The 26181-nt window shown below is 42.7% G+C and overlaps 2 protein-coding genes across 7 annotated transcripts in view; one reads left to right on the forward strand and one right to left on the reverse strand.

Moving 5' to 3' along the window:
- The window catches only part of ME1 (malic enzyme 1), a 131685-nt gene that overhangs the window by 20206 nt on the left and 85298 nt on the right, over nt 1–26181 (reverse strand). For both annotated transcript variants that reach the window (XM_035109508.3, XM_035109509.3), the window contains exons 7-9: nt 12936–13045; nt 4770–4867; nt 2918–3031 (exon numbers count right to left, since the gene is read on the reverse strand). In XM_035109508.3, the coding sequence (XP_034965399.1) occupies nt 2918–3031; nt 4770–4867; nt 12936–13045 (322 nt within the window). The remainder of the gene's footprint in view (nt 1–2917; nt 3032–4769; nt 4868–12935; nt 13046–26181) is intronic.
- Nucleotides 1–26181, forward strand: part of LOC118082296 (uncharacterized) — a 128038-nt gene that overhangs the window by 16115 nt on the left and 85742 nt on the right. The window lies entirely within an intron of this gene.

The following is a 26181-nucleotide window of genomic DNA, read 5'->3' on the forward strand; positions in this document are numbered from 1 at the left end:
TTTCATGCAAAGAAACTTTCCCAACCATACCACCTTGGTCCTTGGCTTAGGTATTTACTTTTTTATTACCATTTCCCATTCCATTCCACTTTCATTCTTTTATAATCAATTTAAAAACATGGCATCTATTTGCTAACAGCTTGACGACAAGAGTGCAATCCAATGACGCTCAGGCACATTTTAGCCACTTGATTATTCTCATTCCTTTCCCTGAAAAGTGAATTCAACTGGGCTGAAAGGCCAAATTCTCAAAATAGCAGGTGTTTAGGGGCCACAACCAACTTTGTCACGGAAAAAAACCACGTTTGGTTTGATTCTGGAAGATGCTAGTGGTTACTTTCAAAAATACCACCTCCATATCTTTTCTTTCAAACTCCTTTCACCCTCCACTGCCACTTTATCAAATTGCCAGCTCCACCGCAACAGTTCCAAACTGTTTACTGTCTAAATCCCCTTCCCCATACAAACTGGTTGCCCTCCAAAATCAAATGGCAAAACAGCTGTCCCTACACATCCTGCCCATCTAAATATCCATGTCTTTCAAGTGTCCTCCTCCACTGGCAACAGGTCATCAGCACTCACTCCCAAATCTGCATCCCGCTCTGTTGGCTGCGGGTGATGGCAAACTGCATTCATCACACACTCTAGTCTGTATTCCAAGGCAACTGGGTTGACGTTCTTGAATGCAACAGCAGTCACTGGTAGGCAAATCAGCCTATTTACCATACCAGGGGCATCATTGCTGCAAATGCTCTCTAGTATGCAATGACTGAATGGGAAACACCACAGCATTTGGTATATATAATTAGCCATTTTTGAGACTCTGTAGTGGATTGATGTTGAATTAGGGAAGATTTGGCTTAAAGTCCCTGCTCAGCCATGATGCATGCCACTTTAAGCTACCTATTTGGCGAAAAGGCAAAATATAAATTAGAATGACAGACAGAAAGAAACATTTGATACTTTCTGCTTCCTTTAATTCAGACTTATCTAGAGACAAATAAATTAGGAGAAAAGGAATATTATCTGCTGGGATTTCCTGTATTTACATGCTACTCTCTTTGGTAGAGATATGGGCCATGTAATATTAATGACTGCATAGAACTGTGGAGGAAACAACCACAAACATCACCTCCTCTTTTTGGATAGAGAAACTCATCCAACTCCAGGAATATTATATGCAACGTCATCCATCTAGCCAGAAGTTATAGTGATTGCACAAAATCAATGCACACAACCTCAATGACCATGTGAGGCCAACTATTATTTTGTTTTTCTTGTTAATTTTAAGAACCTCAAATCTATAACATAAATGACCACTTTTATTTTGGTTCTTGAAATATATGTTTCTGTCTTAGCTCTGGCATGGGGAAGAAATGAGGTAAGAGTAACTGATGTAGTCACCCAGCAGCTTTGAATTTCTAACCACTGCTGATACCATAGCAAACCACAGCATGTAGGAAGGGCATGATCTCCTCTCCATCACTATGCAATAGAGTTATTTGAGGAAACACAGCTGAACTTTAAGTAGAAGTCTGGCAAACATAAAGGAAAATATCAGCAGGAAATTATCTCTTATATCAGCATTTCTTTTCTCCTTTTGATAAATAACTTCATGTTTGTGGGGCCAAGCCCAGCAGGCCGGTGATCTGAGTGGTGACCTTATAATGATAGAAATGATGACAAGACAATATTATGGGATTGAAATTGGCCATAACTTTTTTTTTAATTACTGATGTAGTAGGCTATGGCATAGGCAGTAGGTATGCATCCTGAATCAATCAACCCACCTGCTGATTGATTGCTCCTTCAGGTTCGATCCTGTGTTCAGGGATCTCCCGATGACACAGATCAAATGGGGCAGTCCCACCAGGATGCCAGTAGGATGTTCTATGGTCTGATGGCAGACTCTCCCTCTGGACCCCTTTACCAAGGTACCCTGGTTTTGATCCGAATCTGGGGGTGGGAAGGGCTCCACCCCCACCCCAGCACTTAGACTATGGATCCAACCCAATGCCTTTTTCTGCCATCTGAGTAAGCACCTCCCTGCCAGCTTGCCAACAAACCAATCACATCTGCAACCAATCCCGTAGGCCCCAGTAAATATCCATCAGCCAGGTCTCATTGCCACTTGGTGATAAGTGTACTCTGTCAGGCTGGTAGAAGTCCAATTTATCATTTGTGTTACCAGGGTGGCATATGATATGACCACCCAACTGCGCTAGTATGCGGGACATAGCTCAGTTAACTTTCTCCCATGAATGGCTGACATGTGCAGGCAGTGCTGCGCCTCACCAGTGGTGTTGCTCTAGGTTCTCAGACCAGAAGATGGTCAAACTAGGGTGTGTTGCCCGCAGGGCAACGAGATCTGCAGTTCCTGCCAATAGGAGGGTGATGCCCTTCCTATCAACCAAATCCTTTTCTCCAAGTTGTAACATGATGGCATCCGGCGGCCAAAGGAATTCTCTCTTGTATCAGCATCTCTTTTCTCCTTTTGATAATTTCATGTTTACTGTAAACCCAAGGGACGGTATCAAACTAAGTTCTACTCAGACTAGACCCATAGAAATGAATGGACCAAAGTTAGTCATGCCCATACTTCCCTGAGTATGACTAACATTTGATACAACAAAATATGATTTACCTTGCTGAACACACTCACATGAATTGATATTTTCATGGAAGATAAAAACACAAAGTTAAACATTCCCCTTAGTGTTTACATTAGTTAGCTTGCTGGAAAAAACCCGCTCGTGCGCAGATGCGGGTTGTGAATGCTGCGGGTTGCGAATGTGCCTCCCGCACGGATCACGTCTGCAACGTGAGTGTCCACTGTATTTTGTTTCAACCAATATTGTAGAGAAAAAGTAGAATACTTCAAATATGCATTTGTAGAATAAGGAAAAACCTACATCACCTTTACAATTAATCCTTTAGAATCAACCATCCATATCTTTTTGATGGCTTCATTTTTCGGTGTCCCTTCCTTTTCCATGGCCATAAGAATCAGATTGGCAATCCCCAGAGCTGCCTTAACAAGAAAAAGGAGAGAAAAAATAGTTTGGTCATGAAATTCAAGTTTTATAGCTTATCTTTACTCTTTTAGAACCCATTAGCCACAGTAACAATGATAACTGTACTACCTTAAAAAACCACTTAAAAGACCACAGTTTGGTACCCCAATAAAGGAGATATATATGAGGAAAAGTGAGAAGCAAACATGATGCTTGAATAACCCATCTCTGTTTAATTTTGAAACGACTGCTTACTGTTTCTCTGATTCTGTGTTCAATGAAAATGGCATCTCTTAGAGACATGCTAGAAAGTTATCATGGAAGTTATGTCAGAAAGCTGGCCTAGGCAAGAAGCACATTTCTTCAAACAGATGTCCTAGAATAACTGTGACATGGCACCCAATGGACCTCCTCCTGCCACGTTCTAAAAAGGTTATGTGACATACACATAGCAGGCTCCAAAAATTCCAAAGGATGAATACAACATTAAAAACCACAAGTAGACATAAACAATATCTGACAACTCTGTTGAGTCATAAAAGCTCCCAGGCTACTCAATAAGACTGACATCTATCTATCTACATATAACAGTAAAGCTCAAAGGACAATAGCCATTTAGTTTCCATCTTGCATACAGTTCTTGATCATAGCAGCAGCAGCAGCAACAACAAACCTCGGGTAGTGGAAAGGAAAAGCAGGACTGAGAACTTCAGACAATATAGATATGCTTTTCAGTGCTCTAAACCTATATGAAAGTAACACTGGATTACCAATTGCTTTATGCCATGAAAAATATTTTTTTTGTGTGGTGGTAGTCATTATTGTTTTTTACTAATTGACCTTGCATCTGGTTAATAAATTGATTCTTTTGGGTGATAGCCTTCAAATATTATGACGGGAAGGACTGAAGGTGCCTGCAAGGGGATGTATTGTATGTGAATGTGAAGAAGAAAACTTAATAGACACAATCTATAAATTTTAAACTGAAGTTACTTTCATACCAATAAAAAATAAAAAATGATGGGGGTGGTTGAGCAAGGGGTTGAATGGACAGCAAGGGCCAAATGCTTGTATCAGGAGTTAATTTTTAACAAGGAAATGCTTCAATGGAGCCTTTGGGTTCTATATACAGTACTAACTGGCCAGCTTATTTGTTTATTGTTATGCATCTGTTGTACCTTTCTTTCATCCTGGAAGGTGGTGTACATGGGGTTCCAACCCAGGCAAACCCCCATTCAGACACTCAGACCTGTTTAGCTTCAGGAATATAACTTTATTAGGTTCTTTTAGCCTTAGTCAATAATAGGAAAGCTATATGTAAAGTTAAAGGACCCCTGGACGGTTAAGTTCAGTCCAATTTGGGGTGCGGTGCTTATCTTGCTTTCAGGCTGAGGGAGCCAACATTTATCCACAGACAGCTTTCCATGTCATGTGGCCAGCATGACTGAACCGGTTCTGGTGCAATTGGACACAGTGACGAAAGCCAGAGCGCACGGAAACACCATTTACCTTCCCGCTGCAGCAGTACCTATTTATCTACTCGTGCTACCATGCTTTCAAACTGCTAGGCTGGCAGGAGCTGGGACAGACAAACGGGAGCTCACCCTGTCACGCGGACTCAAACTGCTGACCTTACGATCAGCAAGCCCAAGAGGTTCAGTGGTTTAGACCACAGCAACACCTGCTATATGTACCTTCACTTTTAAAAATAAGATAATAACAGGAAATATAATAATTGGATAAATGGTGTATTACCTCGCCTGCTCCCTGGAACAGTATTGTGTGATCTGAAAGTTTTTTGTCAGTAATCCGTAGAGCAGCAAGAAGTCCTGCAACAGCCACTGATGCTGTTCCTGAAAAATAAAATGGAACTTACTTCATCAAATTTAAAATTAACTTGTGTCATTGCTAATAATTACCAACAAATTACCCTTTGTCATCCTGTCCTTAATGGCAATGTTAACCTCTGCTACTAAATTGCAGCACATTGATTTTTATTTTTGTTTTAAGCTCAGGATGAGTACCAAACACAGCAAGGTTAAATTAATGTTTGTTTAATTATACTACTACAATGTAATAACAATCTGAAAATATGTATTCTACTTCCTTTTAAAAGACTTATTTTAATAGATTTCAATAGCACATCTGTTGAAATGAGAAGAGGTGTCCTCAGGGCACAAAACATGTAGAAGTTGTCTTACAAAGGCTACAAAATTATTGTAATGGCATTAAAATGTTGATTTGAGCCTATGGTGTAGGGTAATATTACATAATGGAATATAAAGAATGCTAGAGGGCACATATACTGGAAATATATCTGGAAAGTTGATGTACACAAGAAATAGTTTCAATATGGTCCAACTCATAAAATAACAGTAATCCCATTGTGAAACAATATCTTACTGTAAAAACAATGGAGAAAACACACTGTTTTGATAAGAATTAAAGGATGAAGTAACTTGTAACTGAATCCAAATGCATTTAAAGTAATCTCTCTCTCTTACACACACACACACACACACACACACACACACATATCAAATGTTTGGTATTTTACTGTATTTATTGTAGAATTATATATTTTACATATTGTGATAATTGAATTACTAGTTACATATTATTCCCACAAGGCTGATGTCCACATCAAAGTAACACATTAAATAAAATATTACTAAATATGACCTTAAATAAGGTTATGCAAACTGCATAATATGTAAGAAGGGGTTCTATAAACCACATGTCATGAAGAAATTTGACTTCTGGTCAAAAGTTTCATTTTGTTTCAAAAGGAGGAGGAAAAGGGACAACAAGGCGATCATAAGCTCCATCAAAAGGCAATGTCTTGACTGCAAAATTTCTGCTAACATAAATTTCAAATGCATAGTAAGGAAAATCTGCTTTTCTAGACCATTGTGATCTTCAGCACAGAAATCCCGCACTTCCATGTGTCACACCTGGCCAGTGAATATTCCCAGTTGTTTTCAGTATAAACAATGTAGACCAGATTAAAGTTATACATGCCACAAACTGGCAATGACATGTTGTAAAAATTAAGAATACTAAGCACTCTCCGGAGGATTATTTAAAAAATAATAATACAAGAACCATGAAATTTCTACTAAGTTACTTTGGGGTTCAAACATCTTGTTCCTCTCAAGCTTGCACTTTTGTCATAGAGCTATTGTGTTTATTCTGCATACAAATAACATCCCCCCCACCCCACTTAAAATTTTAGTAGCACAGCAACTGCAACTGTCAGTGGAGTATAAATGTGCAAATGTCTCATGAACCTAATGGCTATCAGCTGCAATATTACCAGCAGCAAGTGATGAAGACTACTTTTACGTTATTGAATACTTCCACACCACTATCACCATTGTGAGACAGCCCACTGAAGTGCAGGACGGGAAACAACTCTAACCAAACACACACAATTTAACATCTCCCCTCTACTCCCAAGAATGTTCCATATGTTTTTGATGGTAGGCTATGTGCTTCCTCATTGTCCTTTTTTTAAAAAGTAAGCATGTAGACTGAATATTGCAACAATAGCAGATGTTTAAAGTGGGTCTTCCATCTCCTCACCATAGTAGTTTTGCATTTACCTTGGTGAATTTCAGCTGCTTCTGGCTAAAGGGTGGAAGGGGCTCTGTAATAAAATCTCATGCTCAATGGAAACATCCTGGATACTTGTTAAGCCTCATGGGGCAGCAGACTCCCTTCTACTGTGTCACAATGTCCTTAGCAAAACTTATTTTTGGTTTTATTAAAGATCTATAAATGTCTGACATGGCAGATCACTTTGCTTTTTAATTTGTCATATACTTCATTTGGCCACTGCTTTCATAAAAGTACAGATGTAAACTGCTTTCACGTTAATTTAATTCAACAGATACAGCACAATGACAAAACTCTGCAAAGAGCTTTCTGTCAACTCTAGCTGTTTTCTCTTGCAAGCATGGACCTGGAACCTCAGAGGGGAAATCTGCTAGTGAAGAATGACTTAAAGTGTGGGAAATAGTTGATAGGAAAGGGTTAAACATTCTCTTTCCAGTGCAATTTCCCTGCTCTCAATTGCCTCCTCCCTTCTCCACCTGGTAAAAAGAAAGAGAACAGAAAACTGTTCCTTTCAACATGCCTGGATACAGGAATGCAACACTTAACGGTATTTGGTGCCATGTTTGAGCTACATTTTATTCTTGAGGTTGAATCCCAAATTCAACAAAGCTATAATCCTTAAATTGATTACTCTGAATGCCCCTTCTTCCCTCTCAAAAGTAGATGATATAATTCATTTACATTTATTTAACTCTCTATCACAATGTATTATTGCTATCTGTTCTGTCCCCTCTTTCTATTACTATTCTTTAGTCCTTATTATTGTACAATAATATTAAATTAGATTAAAATGTTTAAAATTAAGTAACTAAAGTAGAATCAGTGGTTAAAGTAAAAGCAAATAATAGCTTCCAATGCCCTTTGGAATAAAAATGTCAGTTTCTTAGGAGACATGCAGCCAACTAGCTACAATAACAGAGTCATTGTAACCCCTGATCCACACCACAGGGTGGAGTTAGGATGAGGTGGACATGTTGCTCCAGCAGGCTCTGCTGGCCAGGGTTCCACCTCTACAGGGCATCCGCCAAAATTGTAGCAGAGCTCACACTACTACCAGTGGTGTCCCCAACGGCAGTACTGTAACTATCATAAGGCTGCTAAACAGGAGCAGTGTGGAGCAGAGCTGTTGATGCATCCAAAGTGAGCACCCTTTCCAGTAGCCTGGAGCAAACACAGGCAAAAACTGTAAAATTGCCCTCCCCTTCTACCCTAGACAGCAAGAATAGCAGGGCTTCGGACATGGCAGTGGATTCACTGCTTAATTCCACTTCATTAGTCTCCTCTGGAACCTTGGGTTGCTCTGTCTGTCACTACTCAGTATATTGGACAATGAATGCTGTTGGCCATGGCATAGTCTTGCAATCTGCACACTTTGAAAACAGATGTAAGAAACACTGAAAATAAGTTATGAGACAAGAGCCCGGGAAATAAAAACAACTGAGCAGGCAAGCCAAAGATTTCAACATTTGCAGTAAACATTTTACTAGCACACAAAAATCCATATGACTACTATTAATAGCAAACAATTTATATAAAACAACCTAATTGTGTCTTCAGGTTCATTCCTAAAAGACGAATATTGTAATTCTCAAGCAAGCAAAACTTGCATCAACAGTAAGCACTATGAGAGTTGGCTTACTTTTCATCTTGGCTATCAACCTTTTTCTGCTTGAAAATGAAATTAACACATCACACAGCCAATAGCAGGAGAGATGCAATCCTATGCATAAGCTCTTTTGGCATAGGGATCATAGGAATTTAATGGAAGCCTAACTACATGACAGAATGCAAGATACGACACCACCATATTATGTTGGTGGAGCTCTTCCGCTGTCAAAATTGTTCCTCCTGCTGTTCTCTTTTGTCTCTGACATGGTGTTGTGAGTTATATGTGTGGGTTTTGTTTTTAGTTTTTTGACCAAGCCTGCAAAAAGCGAGTGGCAGCATGTTGCCTCTTCCCCAGCAGGTCTGTTTCCCATCTCATGCTTCTCAAGTTTGTACCCTGTGCAATGAGTCACTAGAGATTGCTGCTATCAGTGTGTGTTTGTGGTGCCCCTTGTTGCATATCCTGAGCACTCCCTTTGGCTGCTTGGCCAAAAGACCTTCCCCTTCCTTGGTAGGTCTTTAACCCTTGTTACTAAAGGGTTATGTGAGCTCTCTGCAGATGCAACTACCTGAGTGCTGTGTTGCATGGGCTCCATTTCTTTCCTTTCATGTGTTGTGCTGCCATACAGTAATTGTGAGGAGCACAAGGAGCTTCCAAACCCTGCCTGTGGTACAACCAGGGCTGATGGATTGCAATGTTATGACATTGCTATATATGTGGTGATGTCAGGTGGTATGCTGGAGGGTGGGGAATCCCTGTCATTCATTGGCTCTCTCTAACAGTGAGTGGCACGCAAGCATCATTGCTAGCACCAGGCTTTTTCAGGGGAAACTCATGGGAACACCTTCTATCACCTCTCAGGTGCACTCTTGCCATTCTAAGAGAACAAGGGAGGTGAGTTCTGGTACCCTCTTTTTCTAGAAAAACAGCAGTGGCTAGCACAATACCTGATTAGTGGATTTTGTTTGTTTTTCCAAGGATGCACTATTTTGGGATATTGATTTATCTCACCTTTCCTCTCTGGGGAACTATGTGGTGTGTTAATTTACATTTACATTTATCAACCCCAGGAGGCAGATCAGGCTGAAAGATGGAGACTGGTGGCTCATGTCCCTTAGTGAGCTTCATGAATGAGTGGGAATCTGAATCTGGAGTACCCCAGTCCCAAACCAGCACTCTAACCACTACACCACCACAGCTTTCCTCTTCCCTCCTAAGCTGAGCCTGTATATACTGCAGTGGCTTTTCCACCAGCACAGGTATGGACATCCTTGCCTAATTGATGTAAAGAATTGCTCTGTAATAATAGTATAGATATTTTACTTAAAAAATAATGAGAGGAAAACTATTTACACCATCATGAGCTCCTTCAAGCAAAGGTGGGATTTAAATGAAATAAACAAACAAACAAGCCTAACTGGTTCCACTAGTGGAAGCCTGCACAAAGAATTAGCTAGCATAATTGGGCTTTCCCCACTCCCCTCATGTGTTTCCTGCACTTTCAGAAATTGGTTCTGGGGGGTTGGGAGAACCACCAGAGCAGCACATGGGGGGAAGAGAGGGACATTGTTCCATCAAGGAAGCAGAAATGCCTGCACTGATGAAACCTTTGTAACTGCATGATATTGAATTCCTCCCAAACAAACCTTTCAAACTTAATCAGTTCTTTTTGCCAGGACCAGACACTGCCATTCACCACTTAATAAATACCAGGAGAAGCAGACTGGAAACATCAGATATGTCCAGACAATCTGGTTCTGTTGCCTTGTTCACTTATTACCAGGCATACACTAGCTGTACCAAATCTCTATACTCCAGCCCCTCCAGCACACATAAATATGCAAATGAAGATAAGCATATTTGAGGCAGAGGTGAGAAAAGCTGCCACCACCACCAACATGCAATTATATATGCACAGTTGTTTCTGCTAGCAATAGCATTCAAGTCCATTTGTATATAGGATTAGACAAAACAAAATAAAAAAATTCATTCCAGTAGCACCTTAAAGACCAACTAAGTGGAATTTTTTTATTTTGTTTCGACTACGTCAGACCAACACGGCTACCTACAGTAATCATTATTCTCTCCCCATGATTGAGAGGCAAGAATAGGGATAATAATAATAATAATTTTTTATTTATACCCCGCCCTCCCCAGTCAGAACCGGGCTCAGGACTCCTCAGTATCCATTTATACTTTACAACACATTTAAAACACCTTTATTTCCAGACGTTGTGCATTCCACTATCTGGGAAAGAAAGTTATCAAAGATGTCTCAGTCTGCACATCTGTCATGTCATAACTAAATTGATGCTACTTTCAATAATAATTGCCAGTTTGGGGCACTGCAATTTCCTCAAGTGCTCATTAACCTATGTGCAACCTTCATGTCCTCTTTTCCTGTGTCATCACCCAGGAACTGTAGAAGAATTTCTTCTACATCTGAAAAAAATGAGCTGGGTAGGTGATGAAGAAACCATCCTTCATTTTATTTCAGCCTTTTTCACATCTTAACTAAAACTGGAGAAATTCGACTTCCGGTCTGGCGCCATTAGTGCTCGGCACGGGTTTCTCGATCTCCGAGAACCCTGGCCCCGCCGAGGAAGGGGTGAGCCGCCTGGGCGACGCGGCCACCCGAAAAATCCCCCGATTTGGCTTTCGGGGGTCGTGAAGATCCAGCGGAGCTCCCTAGGTCCTGGCTGATACCCGGCAGCTCGATGTTTGAGCTCCGAGAGCAGTCAGTCCGGGACGGAGCCTTGGATCCATTCGCTACCTCGGCGGAGTGAAGCCCTAAGCTGTCGCTTCAGAGCACCAGATACCTTCAAATTAAGAATTAGATCGTGAGTAACAAAGATTCTTTAAAAATTTGGAATGAATTTGGACTTTGGAGGGGAATTTTAAAGTAAACGGAGGTCGTTCCCCCCCCTCACCGAGGGAATAAGATGCAATTGACAAGCCTGCAGCCATAGCGCTGGAACGGGACTTTGAACTTTGCTAAAAGGAAAACTTGTATCCCTCCCCGGGGTAGCGGAGCCAAGGGGAGGTGAAGGATTTATTACGTGGATTTCTGCAAAAATTTGGATTGATTTTTAACGAGCTCTCCAGCAGCCCGGTGATGGGAACTTGGAGGCTTGGGCCAACTTAACTTTGATTCCGTCTCTGACACAACAGCCTATTCGCCATATTGTAACCTGAGAAGACAAAGGATATAGATAGACTAAACAATCTGGCAAGATGTGGGAGAATGGACTACAAAGTGTCTGGGGGAAAATTCAAGAAGTTGCGACGGGAGTAAAGGAGTATCGAAGACTTACAAAGTTACTGATTTGAACCCCTGCACCAGTTCTCTCCAACTGTCAGCTTAGAGACACAGCAGGAAATTTTGGAGGATCAAAATTTGAACTTATTAGAAGAAGAGGATCAAGAGGAGCTCTATACTTTGAACGATGTGCAACCGGTGAGAGAGGTTGCGCGGGACCTTCGTTACAATAAAAGAGCTGTATTGGACATAGATTTCCAGGAGCTGCTTCTCTCAGTGAGAGGGGGGGGCAGGTCCCTGGTAACAACAACCAAGCTGTGCCGAAGAAAGTGACCTGGATCCGAACCTCCTTAGTGAGAGGAGGGAGGCAAGATCCAGGCGAAGGACTTTTTAAATGGCGGGACAAGAAAAAGAAGAAACCAGTGGGGGGTTGGCAGAGGGGGTGCTGGGTGGAAGAAGTTGGGCTGGAGTGGGTAAGAGATGGAGTGGGTTGAGATGGAGTGTAAATGAGGGACTGATAAAATGGTTTTGACTTGGATTGTACACAGGAGTTGGTTCAGGATTTCCGGGGACTGGTCACAGGGTGAAGGAGGGAAGATTGTAGAATTTATGGAGTTAAGTGAGATGCTAGAATATGAATTGTATAAGTTAGAATAATTTTAGTGAATAAATAATAGGCTAAAGGGAATATTTAGAGTAAAAAGAAATTTATTATGTGGTAAAAAAATTATATATATATATGGTATTAGAATAAGAATAAAACGGAGATGTCTGTAATTGGTAAATAATGAAAAATGAAAAATTGCCAAATTGAGGTTGTTTTAGACTCGGAAAGGGAGGAGCGAGGAAGTCACAATTAGAATAGAGTCAGGAATATTAGTTGGATTTTTCTTTTTGCTTTGTCTTTTTCTTTTCTTTTTTTCCTATTTTGCTTTTTGCCTTTTTTGTAATTTTTTCTTGTTCATTTTTGTTTCTTTTTTCTTTTTTGTTGGTTGTTTATGATATGATGTAAGATGGTAATGTGAATGTAAATCTTAAGTTGAAAATGTCAATAAATATAATTTTTTAAAAAAAATAAAACTGGAGAAATTCCAAACGAACAAAATTAACACAAGTTTGGCTTTAAAATGTTGAAGCAGAGAAGGAATATGTGACTAACAATCTAATCCTTAATCTTGCTGTACCAGCACATATATTCTTAGAAAAATAATAATAAAAACCCACAATATTACTTGGACACAATATTTCAATGACACTGCAAGCAATTATACGAACCAAACTACCAAACTAATGATGGCCTCTGACCTTATATGGTCATTCTATGAATCTCCTCAAGCACAACTGAATAACCTAACTGGATATATATTTTATTTATATTCAAAATTATTAAAGTTGACAGTTTTTCTCTTTAACTAGAACAATAGATATATTTTATTACCTTGAATGTCATCATTGAAAGTGCAGTATAGGTTGCGATATTTATTCAGAAGACGGAATGCATTTGTATTAGCAAAATCCTCAAACTGAATGAGGCAGTTTCTGCCATACCTAGGGGATACAAAATATCATAAATTTAAAACAGAAATAACAAACTTAAGTTGTAATATGCTGGTCACCTGCCTTATGCTATAGTTGAGCAATGATTTTGTGGACTGCCTTCCTAGTGAGCTTTGTCTCCCTTATTATTCATTTTCAAGAAGTGCTTTAAAACATTCCTGCTCATTTCAATTAACTTCTTGCACCTTTTCCTAGAAAGAATATGTTATCTGGACCTGTGCTAAGTAGGATGAAAATGGAAAGATCATTGGCTTAGGTCACTTACTGCATCTAGATCTATTCGAAAATCACCAAATAAACTCTGTTACTGCTTTCAGGTTGGATTAAAAGTGAAATTGGTTATTCTTACTAATCCTCTACAAAGATCTGTTAATCATTTGCATGGATTTTATTTCTGTGTAGGAACAACCTATGTTATTTCTGTATAGTTATACAGATGAGGAAACAAAGCTGGAACCTATGATATACAATCACTTGAAATAGCACCTATGTAGATATGTACATTAACACAGTCCCATTATGCCTGCAGCATCATGAGATATACTAGCAATCCTTCTCACTCAAAGCACCCCACCCATTATATTATTACTTTTATATGGGGGAGAAATGGTACATTCACTGGTTATACACGTATAACCAGTATAATCATCCACAACCTCCTATATTAAATAACACTGTAAAGATGGTTTAGGGAACAGTACAATCTAATTAGCACCACATCCTGGTAGGTCTAACAGCAGTTAATAAATCTTGCACAGTGTCAACACTCAGTAGACTGAGTTCTAAGGCTACAATCTACTAACGGCATGGGTACTTTCCCTGTGGAGCTAACAACCAAGACAACATTTAACCTTTAGCAATCTGTTTTTGCTTCAGAGGAAATGCATGCATAACCAAAAGGTTAGAGCTTTCAATTAATATCTGAAGCAGGCCTCAAATTAGTATCTAGATTGAGGTTTCTCACAAAATATTTGTATGGCTCTTCAGCTGTCATGCCATTCCAACCCTTCTGAACAAAATATCCTTATTTGGTTTTGTTTGTTTCCATTTTGTGATGCTTTTCAATGCTCATCATTAAATAACATGGTACCACCAGATAACAAAGATAGTATGGAGCCCAAATTAGCAGACCTGCACTTTCCAACACCTACTTATGCTATAATGAAGAGATAGAAAGGCATCTTATAATAAAAAGATTGAAATAACTTATAGGTGCCAATGTGCCTTTTAAAATTTTGCAGCACAATGGCTTCTTGGAAGGGTCAAACCAAAAAAGTTAAACTCTTCCAAGAATATTAGAGGTACTCTATAATTTTACTATTATTTGAGTATGCTAGGGGAGAAATAAATGTCACATAATCTTCTAGAAAAGCTAGTAATGTTATAAGATCTGTATTACATAACTGTGAATTATTCCTTGAAATAAAAATGTGGGTGTTATTAAAGCATTAGCAGCCTCATACCCAGCACTGCTCGAGAACTCTAAGAAACCAAAAAATCTGTGCAGTGGTTAAAATCAGTGCTGTCTGACATCTTGATTGAAATGGTGTCCCACTGTATATCCAAAGACAGACAAAATCATGGTCCTTCCTCTCAGGAACCAACATTTGGTTACAATATCTTAACTGGTGCCGAAATGCAGAGAGAACAGACAACTTTCTAAAATATATAGTAGACTGAAGGCATAAAGAATCGAACAGTTTCCACTTTTCTCATACTTTTTGGATCACAGCTCAATGCTATATACGTTTATTCTGGAATAAGCCCCACTAAGTTCAATTTATATAGAACTGTCAACTCAGAGTACTTTCCTGGTATTCAGATTTCCCATACGTTTTATGGAGCAATATCTGGACCCTTCATCACAGTGCCACAAAAGGTGACCAGTTAGTTTAACCAAGCAAGAATACATAAACATTTCTCTGAACTTCAAATCAAAATGTTTTGAAAATCTTAACTTTGAATTTAGTCTGTCCAGTTTCTCTCCTACTGTGTGACTATCTTTGCTGCCTCAAACAGTATAAAACAATAAAATCCATGTTTGAGGTGCACATTCCCTAACACATAGGACCAACTTTAGGTATTTTGATATTCTTGATGTTTTGGAGGCTGCATGCCAGCAATGGGTGGGTCTAAAAGTGGGTATGGCCATCCTACACTCACACATGTACATGCACACACACAAGGCAGGCATACACACAGACACATAGCTCCCTCCTTAGCTGATTTGTGCAGATGAGTTAGGGAAAGGGCTATTGATCCCACTCCGGTCAACAAAGTAACAACCTGATGATGAGATCAGGCAATTTACATCCCTAGCAGGCCTCTGAGCTCCACCCACTCCATCACTGTTTCCAGTAGTAGTAGTATTATGATTATTATTTTGCCAACAAACAAAATATTTTGCCAGAAAACTCTGCAAACTGGGGAGTAGCCATCCCTGTTCTAAGAAACACTTACCCTCTTTACCCCTGGGATTACTGATGTACTTGCCCTAGCAACTCCTCCTCACTGAGCCTCTGCCTAGAGCTGACCATCCCTATAACAATTAGCTCTTTCCACAATAAACTTGGGTCAGTTTGCGATGGAATTTTTTCCATTACGAAGTACTGTTCTAAGCTGCTACCAATAATTGGATTTCTGCTGCCCCAAAGCCTAGGAAGTGGTATGAGTCACAGAACATCTGGATTCCCTGATCCTCACTGCTGCTTAGTCATAATTGTTGTCCTCTTTCCCATATGGTGCTGTGATCTCTTGCTTCCTTCAGGTTCACTCAGATTTCAATGAATCAATTTTAGTCCACCACCCCATGCTTTGAGGGGTTTGCTATTACTAAAGAATCACAGTAATAAAAGTCCAGCATATTTCCCCCCTCTATTACTGTATTTCTATTTTCTTCAATGCAGGGTCTTCATTCACCCAATTCTCTTCTTGTTAGGCCCCTTATCTCTCTTATTAAACATAACCACAATTTCTCTCTTAAACATAAGTTGCTGCTATATACCAAGTCAAACTGTTTCAGCAAATTCAATACTAAACTCTCCAAGGTCTCATGCAGATACCTTTCCCAGCCTGATAAATATTAATATTTTGGCAATCATAGCTATATTTTACATGGCATGCTTTAACTGGAGATGTCCAGCATAGAACCTTTCTGCACATAGCACACATGTGATAACAATGAGCTATGTCCAGAACTGTCTTATGACTAACATCTTGTCTTCTATTCTAAATTTTACATTTTTAAGTGTGTATGTATTAAGGGTGTGCACTGAACATATTTGGACCCCAAAGCACAGAACAAGAAAGTACTGATAAAATAAATCACCCTGATTGCAAGTTATGAAGGAAATCCCTCTGCACCTTCCTGATCCTGGTGTTTTCCTAAAGATGGATTTTGTAAAGCTTCTCCCTTTTGCCTCACATTCCAACATCTTCCTTATATACGTAGTAAACTTAAGAGGTTTGTTTTTAGTATACTGTCTGCAGCATTTATTTGATACCTTGATGGCCGAAACACTTCAGGCGTCTTTGCTTTGAATTGTGCAGCTTTGTACAGCTCCTGTTTAACCTCAGATGTGCTCAGTTTTCCTCAAATACTGTACATTCCAACTTGTCTTAAGCCTTTGTCCAAATCCAGTGCACCCCCTAGCATGTACGGGTGGAGATAATATGTAGGTATATAATAGAAGGCACTTCAGTTTGTTCAAGGAGAGATCGCCATTTCCACAAATTCCTCTCACCACATCACACACTGTTGCAGCAGAACAGAGACAAGCCCAAACCCTGTTCCATGTGTGGAACAATGCTCACACTTCTCTGGATTCAAGCAACTTTATACATTTTCAAAACAGAAATTTGAAATGTTGTGGACACGTTGTGCAAGTAATTCAAATTATGAAGAAGAAAAAACTGAAAACAGGAAATTTTGTAACTTTCACTCGGAGCACAGGATATACGCTGTGCTACACCTCAACATAGCACAGCAAGCATTGTAAGCCATGAGACATTGTGAAGATGTGTGATTTCTCCTCACACCTTTAAATAGCCTTAGGAGAAGTTCACATTTCATTATGTAAATCGTATTCCATAGGCGTTCCTTTTACCATCTATACTAAGAAGTACCATTATTTGCAGAGTTTCATTCTGTATTCCCTTCACTACTTCAGTCCTTTTTGCTTCCTTTCTCGATTTTTTGTTACTGCTATGATCCAAGCACTAATGCAATATCTATTCATTTTGTTTTATTTTGTTTTTTATAATCTGCTTTGGCAAGGACCTTCTAAATCTCTTGTAAAGTTCCTTCTTTTGATACTATATTAATAATTATTATTTCATTCCTTTATCACAATACAATTTTTGGGTTATGATGCTGAAAGACAGCAGAGCTACAGTGAAGTCAATTTTGGCTCAAGAAAAATATTAAATAAGCACCATATGTTCTTTGTAAACAATACGACATTCAGAAAATAAGATTTTAACTGAGGAAAGCTTGGTTTTCAGGATTTCCGAGCTAGAGGACTCTCTCAGGACTCTCTCCTGCTGTGAGTGCCCACAGGCCCTGTCCCTGCCTCCTTCCACCTGGTCTAGGGCGGGGCCTGGAAGGCCTCATAAAGGACTGCTGCCGCTGCTCTGCTGCTGGTGCTGCCCAGGACTCTCTCCTGCTGTGAGTGCCCACAGGCCCTGTCCCTACCTCTCTCCACCTGGTCTAGGGCGGGGCCTGGAAGGCCTCATAAAGGACTGCTGCCGCTGCTCTGCTGCTGGTGCTGCCCAGGACTCTCTCCTGCTGTGAGTGCCCACAGGCCCTGTCCCTGCCTCCTTCCACCTGGTCTAGGGCGGGGCCTGGAAGGCCTCATAAAGGACTGCTGCCGCTGCTCTGCTGCTGGTGCTGCCCAGGACTCTCTCCTGCTGTGAGTGCCCACAGGCCCTGTCCCTGCCTCCTTCCACCTGGTCTAGGGCGGGGCCTGGAAGGCCTCATAAAGGACTGCTGCCGCTGCTCTGCTGCTGGTGCTGCCCAGGACTCTCTCCTGCTGTGAGTGCCCACAGGCCCTGTCCCTGCCTCCTTCCACCTGGTCTAGGGCGGGGCCTGGAAGGCCTCATAAAGGACTGCTGCCGCTGCTCTGCTGCTGGTGCTGCCCAGGACTCTCTCCTGCTGTGAGTGCCCACAGGCCCTGTCCCTGCCTCCTTCCACCTGGTCTAGGGCGGGGCCTGGAAGGCCTCATAAAGGACTGCTGCCGCTGCTCTGCTGCTGGTGCTGCCCAGGACTCTCTCCTGCTGTGAGTGCCCACAGGCCCTGTCCCTACCTCTCTCCACCTGGTCTAGGGCGGGGCCTGGAAGGCCTCATAAAGGACTGCTGCCGCTGCTCTGCTGCTGGTGCTGCCCAGGACTCTCTCCTGCTGTGAGTGCCCACAGGCCCTGTCCCTGCCTCCTTCCACCTGGTCTAGGGCGGGGCCTGGAAGGCCTCATAAAGGACTGCTGCCGCTGCTCTGCTGCTGGTGCTGCCCAGGACTCTCTCCTGCTGTGAGTGCCCACAGGCCCTGTCCCTGCCTCCTTCCACCTGGTCTAGGGCGGGGCCTGGAAGGCCTCATAAAGGACTGCTGCCGCTGCTCTGCTGCTGGTGCTGCCCAGGACTCTCTCCTGCTGTGAGTGCCCACAGGCCCTGTCCCTACCTCTCTCCACCTGGTCTAGGGCGGGGCCTGGAAGGCCTCATAAAGGACTGCTGCCGCTGCTCTGCTGCTGGTGCTGCCCAGGACTCTCTCCTGCTGTGAGTGCCCACAGGCCCTGTCCCTGCCTCCTTCCACCTGGTCTAGGGCGGGGCCTGGAAGGCCTCATAAAGGACTGCTGCCGCTGCTCTGCTGCTGGTGCTGCCCAGGACTCTCTCCTGCTGTGAGTGCCCACAGGCCCTGTCCCTGCCTCCTTCCACCTGGTCTAGGGCGGGGCCTGGAAGGCCTCATAAAGGACTGCTGCCGCTGCTCTGCTGCTGGTGCTGCCCAGGACTCTCTCCTGCTGTGAGTGCCCACAGGCCCTGTCCCTGCCTCCTTCCACCTGGTCTAGGGCGGGGCCTGGAAGGCCTCATAAAGGACTGCTGCCGCTGCTCTGCTACTGGTGCTGCCCAGGACTCTCTCCTGCTGTGAGTGCCCACAGGCCCTGTCCCTGCCTCCTTCCACCTGGTTTAGGGCGGGGCCTGGAAGGCCTCATAAAGGACTGCTGCCGCCGCTCTGCTGCTGGTGCTGCCCAGGGGAACTTGAAACAGCACAGAGTCCTTTTTAAAATGCTTTTTAAAGAATTTTTAATGTTTTTATCTTCTTTGGGGTGGTAGGTGGGAGGGATTTTTAGTTGGGTGTGGGAATCTGTTAAATTTTAGTGTATTTGTAATTTTTATTGTTTTTGGTTTTATTGTTTTATTGTGTTTGGGGTGGTAGGTGGGAGGGATTTTTAGTTGGGGGTGGGAATCTGTTAAATTTTAGTGTATTTGTAATTTTTATTGTTTTTGGTTTTATTGTTTTATTGTCTTTTTTGTGTTCTACTTTTGTTGAGTTCTTTGCTGTTTTTTACAGAGGTTTTATTTTGTTTTTAAGGGGAGGGGTCAGGGCTGCCCGGGAGGGGGTCCCAGCAAGCAAAATGGCTGGGGCAGATTCCACAGGGGTGTGTGCACTGGAACAACCGATCTCAGTGGTCACGGGTAGGAGGAGGAGTTACGCTAAGACCAGACCATGTCATTACCGAGGAGGCAGACTTAGTCGTTGTCTGAGGACTATCCCTGCCTCCAGGTCTGGTCCTGACCGGACGGATATTGGAATCAGCAAGGGATACCCACATGACCTGAAGGTGCTGCTGTGCAATGCCAGGTCGATGATGAATAAGACCACCGCCATTCACGACCTGATTGTGGATGGAGGATTTGACCTGGCATGTGTGACAGAGACCTGGTTGGAGGAAGCCGATGGGCCCGTTCTTGGCGCTGCTTGCCCACCAGGTTTCTCTTATGCACAGCAACCCAGGCCATCTGGGCGGGGAGGGGGGGTTGCAGTGATTTTTAGGAAGTCATTAGTTTGCACCAGGCGTCCTATTGGGAAGACCCAGTTCTCTGAGTGCATGTTCTGGAAGTTGGGCAATAGAGGCAGTACAGGATTCCTTTTGGTGTACCGACCTCCCCGCTGCACCAAGGATTCCCTGCCCGAGCTGCTTCAGGTCGTGTCGGATGTGCTCCTGGAGACACCTAGCTTGGTTGTCTTAGGGGATTTTAACATCCATGCCGACACGACCTTACAAGGAGCCGCTCGGGACTTCGTGGAAAGCATGGCCACCATGGGGCTGTCCCTGAATAAGTCTGGCCCAACTCATAGCCGCGGACATGCCTTGGACTTGGTGTTTACCTCTATGGATGTTGGTGATCTGACATTAAGTAAAAGCGAAACAAAAGAAGTGCCATGGTCAGATCACTTTCTGGTGCAACTGGACTTCTCCGCAACCCTTTCCCTCTGCAGGGAGGTGGGACCGATTCGGATGGTCCGCCCCCGCTACTTAATGGATCCAAGTGGCTTCCAAAGAGTGGTAGGGGATGTTTTATCCCATGTCGATGGCCTTTCAGCTGATTCCCTGGTGGCCCGCTGGAATGCGGAGTTAACCAGCGCTATTGACTGTCTGGCTCCGAAGCGCCCTCTCAGATTGCATGGAGCCCGGACAGCCCCGTGGTTTTCCCCGGCGCTGAGGGCAATGAAACAGTCGTTGAGACGGCTAGAGCGCCGGTGGCGGAAAACTCATTTTGAATCAGACCGGACACGGGCTAGAGCTCAACTTCGAGCCTACCAAGTGGCAATGGCGACGGCGAAGAGGACCTTCTTCACCGTCTCCATCGCATCTGCAGAAAACAGCAGCAGGAGACTCTTCCAGGTGGTTCGCAATTTAGCGGAACCACCTGCTCCATCCGGGCCCAGTACGGGCCACATGATCTCCTGCAATGATTTTGCAAAGTTTTTTGCAGATAAAGTCGCTCAGATTCGGGAAGAGGTAGACTCCACCGTGGGAGCAGGGCCGGGGCGGGGGAGTGCTAGAGTCCTGTCTAGTCAAGTTTTGTGGGATCAATTTCAATCTGTTACCTCCGAGGATGTGGACAGGCTGCTTAGACGAATGAAACCAACCACCTGTCTCCTTGATCCTTGCCCATCCTGGCTTATAAAAGCTAGCCAGGAAGGGCTGGGCGATGGGCTTCGCGGGTTGGTAAATGCTTCTCTCCATGAGGGAGCCTTCCCAGACCCGCTGAAAGAGGCGGTTATTAAACCGCTTCTTAAAAAACCATCTTTAGATCCGGCCAATATGGCCAACTATCGCCCAGTCTCAAATCTTCCATTCTTGGGCAAGGTGATTGAGCGAGTGGTTGCGGAACAACTCCAGGCACGCCTGGAAGAAGCGGACCATTTGGATCCCTTCCAGTCAGGATTCAGGCCTCATCATGGGACTGAAACTGCCTTGGTCGCACTGGTCGATGATCTCCGGCGGGCTAGGGACAAAGGTAAGAGCTGTTTCCTTGTTCTGCTGGATCTCTCAGCGGCTTTTGACACCATCGACCATAACATCCTTCTGGACCGTCTAGAGGGCTTGGGAGCTGGGGGCACTGTCATGCAGTGGTTCCGCTCCTTCCTCCTGGGCCGTGTTCAGAAAGTGGTGGTGGGGGATGAGTGTTCAGACCCCTGGGCGCTCACTTGTGGGGTGCCTCAGGGTTCTGTCCTCTCCCCCATGCTTTTTAACATCTATATGCAGCCACTGGGAGAGATCATCAGGGGGTTTGGGCTGAGTGTCCATCAGTATGCTGATGATACCCAGCTCTACCTCTCTTTTAAATCAGAACCAGTGAAGGCGGTGAAGGTCCTGTGTGAGTGCTTGGAGGCGGTTGGAGGATGGATGGCGGCTAACAGATTGAGATTGAATCCTGACAAGACAGAAGTACTGTTTGTGGGGGACAGGAGGCGGGCGGGTGTGGAGGACTCTCTGGTCCTGAATGGGGTAACTGTGCCCCTGAAAGACCAGGTGCGCAGCCTGGGAGTCATTTTAGACTCACAGCTGTCCATGGAGGCACAGGTCAACTCCGTGTCCAGGGCAGCTGTTTATCAGCTCCATCTGGTACGCAGGCTGAGTCCCTACCTGCCCACTGACTGTCTCTCCAGAGTGGTGCATGCTCTAGTTATCTCTCGCTTGGACTACTGCAATGCGCTCTACGTGGGGCTACCTTTGAAGGTGACCCGGAAACTACAACTAATCCAGAATGCGGCAGCTAGACTGGTGACTGGGAGCGGCCGCCGAGATCACATAACACCGGTCCTAAAAGACCTACATTGGCTCCCAGTACGTTTCCGAGCACAATTCAAAGTGTTGGTGTTGACCTTTAAAGCCCTAAACGGCCTCGGTCCGGTATACCTGAAGGAGCGTCTCCACCCCCATCGTTCTGCCCGGACACTGAGGTCCAGCTCCGAGGGCCTTCTGGCGGTTCCCTCAGTACGAGAAGCCAAGTTACAGGGAACCAGGCAGAGGGCCTTCTCGGTAGTGGCACCCACCCTGTGGAATGCCCTCCCACTAGAGGTCAAAGAGAACAATTACCAGACCTTTAGAAGGCATCTCAAGGCAGCCCTGTTTAGGGAAGCTTTTAATGTTTGATGGATTTCTGTATTTTAGAATTTCTGTTGTTTTTTTTTTGGAAGCCGCCCAGAGTGGCTGGGGGAACCCGGCCAGATGGGCGGGGTATAAATAATAAATTATTATTATTATTATTATTATTATTAGAGGCACTTGCAATTAGCTTATCATCTCTTGAGCACAATAAGTTCTTAATAACATGTCACACACACACACACACACACACACACAGAGAGAGAGAGAGAGAGAGAGAGAGAGAGAGAGAGAGAGAGAGAGAGAGAGAGATTGGATTTCTGGGAATGCATGCATTCTATGCCTTCCTTTACTCCACCGCCACAATATGACTTGGCAAAGGTATTGTGTATCAGTTCTCCTGAAAAGTCTATGGAAATCAAAGGTACTTGTATCCTAAAAATGGAGATTGTTACTGTTAAGTATTCTACAGTACTACCATACAGTACTGATTATTTAAACACACCAAGCTAAATTGTAACAGTTATATCAGCTGTGAATAAGGTACAGTCAGGCTTACTAAAAACAAACAAACCACCCTTTAGTAAGCTTAAGGTTTTACTTATCAACCTGTGAATTTGCCTTCTTGTATTCTGCATGGCCAGCAGACCTCACAAAGGATGGTTCGGCCGCTCCTTGGCATACAGCCATGGGACTAAACTGCAGGTTTGGCAGACTTAAGCAGGAGACTGCCAAAGTCAGTTATGGTGACATCCAAAGCTAAGTAACCTGAAGACTAGAATTAGACATCTCAAAATATCAGATAAAACTATAGGCTTAGATTAGGAATACCAGGCATAATAGCCAGCCAATTCCATTCCTTTTCACTTTCTTAATATCACATTCTGATACTGCATCTTCAAGAATTTAAAACTTAAGAAAAGATGCACTCTTGACCCATATATTATGGATCAAACTATAAGTATCTTGTTTCATATTTGCCACTTAAAACATATTGTCCTTATACGTTTAAATTATTTATTTTAAATAAAATACGCCTGCAATAGATAAAGGGTAATATCCAATAATAATCATACTCAGAGTAGACCCATTTAGATCAATGAGTCTACTTACAGCATGACATACCATACTTCGTTTTTACCCAAAGTGCTTATTTGTTTTGGATTAATTGCCATCCCTTATTTTGAAAAGTATTGAATTTTAACTTATGACTCAGACAAGTCATTTCTTATTAATGTAAGCCCTTGAGACCATCAGAGCAGGATAAAAATACGTTCCTCCAGTATCATGTTTCTGGACACAAGCCAAACATATCTACATATTGTATGAAGACTCTGAATGTTAAGATTGTTTTCTAAAAGTGCAGATTAGTAAATCAAAACCTATACATGAAATACTTCTTAGATGTTGTCATAGATACCTCAGTGTTTAACCAAAATTTGTCACACTCAAATGTAGAAGGTGGGGACGACACAACCCAGGTCCTTCACCCAAGCAAAACTCCTCTTCCATCCAGCTCAATGTTCTGGAGGCAATCTACTCTTCTTCCAACAGTAAGACTGATTTGCATATGTGGTAAAAGCAGTCCCATCGTTCTCTTTCTCTCAATGACCACAGACTACCTCTAGCTCCAGGTTAGACTAGGTAGGAAGAAAGGAAAACTGTCTAATTAAGGAAGGTGTGTCTGTCAGCTTCAGAACTGACATACTGTATTTCACAAGGCCTACCACCAACCTAGATATTTTGGGGCAGCCATGCATTGGACTTCTCCGTTCACATGTAAAGTGGTGGGAAGTCTACCCTGTACACAAAGAGGTATATGAGGAAGGAAAGAGAACCCCAGCCCTCCATCTCCATACTTCTCTATGTTCCACTGTTTTGAGACGTTTTCCCTCACCAATAACAGATGAGCATAAAATTGGTTAAAACAGTGGAATGCAGCAAGTATTTATTTAATAAACAAATCTAGTAGCGAGTGTGTCCCTTTCCCTACAGCCTCTTCTTCTTGCATATGTTTCCTATGTTTTTTATGTGAATGGAGCAGACATGCTGTAAAATCTCTACCTAGGTGTAGCTGTTATATGTCCTGAGCTTTTCCTCATGGTAAAGAGATTAGGAACCAAAATAAAAAAAATCCTTCAGTAGCACCTTCATCCTTATCCCCTTTGGTCACTATCTTGCCCCAGATTCCTAACCAAAGACCCCATTCCTTGTCCTGAATTATCTGTGAACTGCAGAGTTCTTGGAGAGCAAGATGATGGGCTTTTCTTGAAGCAGCCCAATGCAGTGGCAGAGAAAACACCCTTTCTCTATGAGAGGAGAAACAGGGCGGTGTTTGTTTGTTTGTGGCCTTTTCTGCTTTTGAGAAGGCAAAAAAGTGTCTCATTGTCTAGGGCAAAAAGCACAGCACAAATGCACAAAAAGCAACCCTTCCAAATTCTTTGTACATGATAAGATGTGTGAGGCGGGGAGTGTCATGACAACCACAAATCACACTTAGCTATTAAGCTAAGCCAACATTTGTTAGCTCTATGGATTTACAATCAGAGCTTGAAAGCAGCTAAACTGTTAACAATGAAAAGGGAATGGGGTTTGTTTCAGAAGGGGGAGAAACCCTGAAAAGCTCCTGATGAAGGTTGTGGCATCTGCACAAGGCCTACTAAATTGGGAATTAATTGAAGCAAGCTAACAATTGATATCAGGCATTCATCATCATTCTTTATTCGACCGCCAGTCAGAAAACAGGCAATCTGAGAGAGTACATACATATGAACTATGTGTTAAAATTAGAAAACCATGCCATATCTAGCTTGCAAAGTGTAGCACTTGGATCCATTTTATACAATCATAATATATCTTAAATAATAAAATCAATCAATGTTTGTATACATAATAGTAAATATTTCATTATGTGTCTAACGGCAAGCATGTGTGACTTCACCATATCAAGTAATGTAATGTTGAGGCTTAAGTATAGGTTTAGAAATCTCAGTCATCTAGTTTTCCTTTGTGATGGGGCAGGGGGAGGGCTAATGACTGCAGTTGCATAAAATAAAATAATAATCTCTGGGGCGTCTCTATTTCAAAATGTTTATGGAATATATTTTCCCCCAAACTACTGAAAACATACTCTTATCCTTTGTCTGTTTTCAAAAATACAAAAAGATCCCCTCCCAAACCCCGCACAAGTAGCAGAACATGGTACTTTTGATATGCTTTGTTTCCAAAGGTGGAATTATAGCCAGCTCAGAACTTTCCAGCAGTACCATTCAGGGAACCAATTACCTGTACTGAGCTAATTAGGTTATCTGCTTTGCCGCCAGAATCTTAATACTGTTATGGGCAAAAATTTACTCAATTTCAGATTAGTTTTACAATGATACCAGTGAAATAACTCAGTTATTTATTTTCCCCACATCTCATTTGCTTTGTTTATAGGTAATGAGCAGAATAGCCATTCACAGTACAATCGTTATGCTTCCCCCCCCCCCTCAGAAGCAAGTCCCAGGGCATTCCAGTGGGGC

This window comes from Zootoca vivipara, chromosome 3, assembly GCF_965207765.1.
Source record: "Zootoca vivipara chromosome 3, rZooViv2.hap1.1, whole genome shotgun sequence".
Lineage (NCBI taxonomy): Eukaryota > Metazoa > Chordata > Lepidosauria > Squamata > Lacertidae > Zootoca > Zootoca vivipara.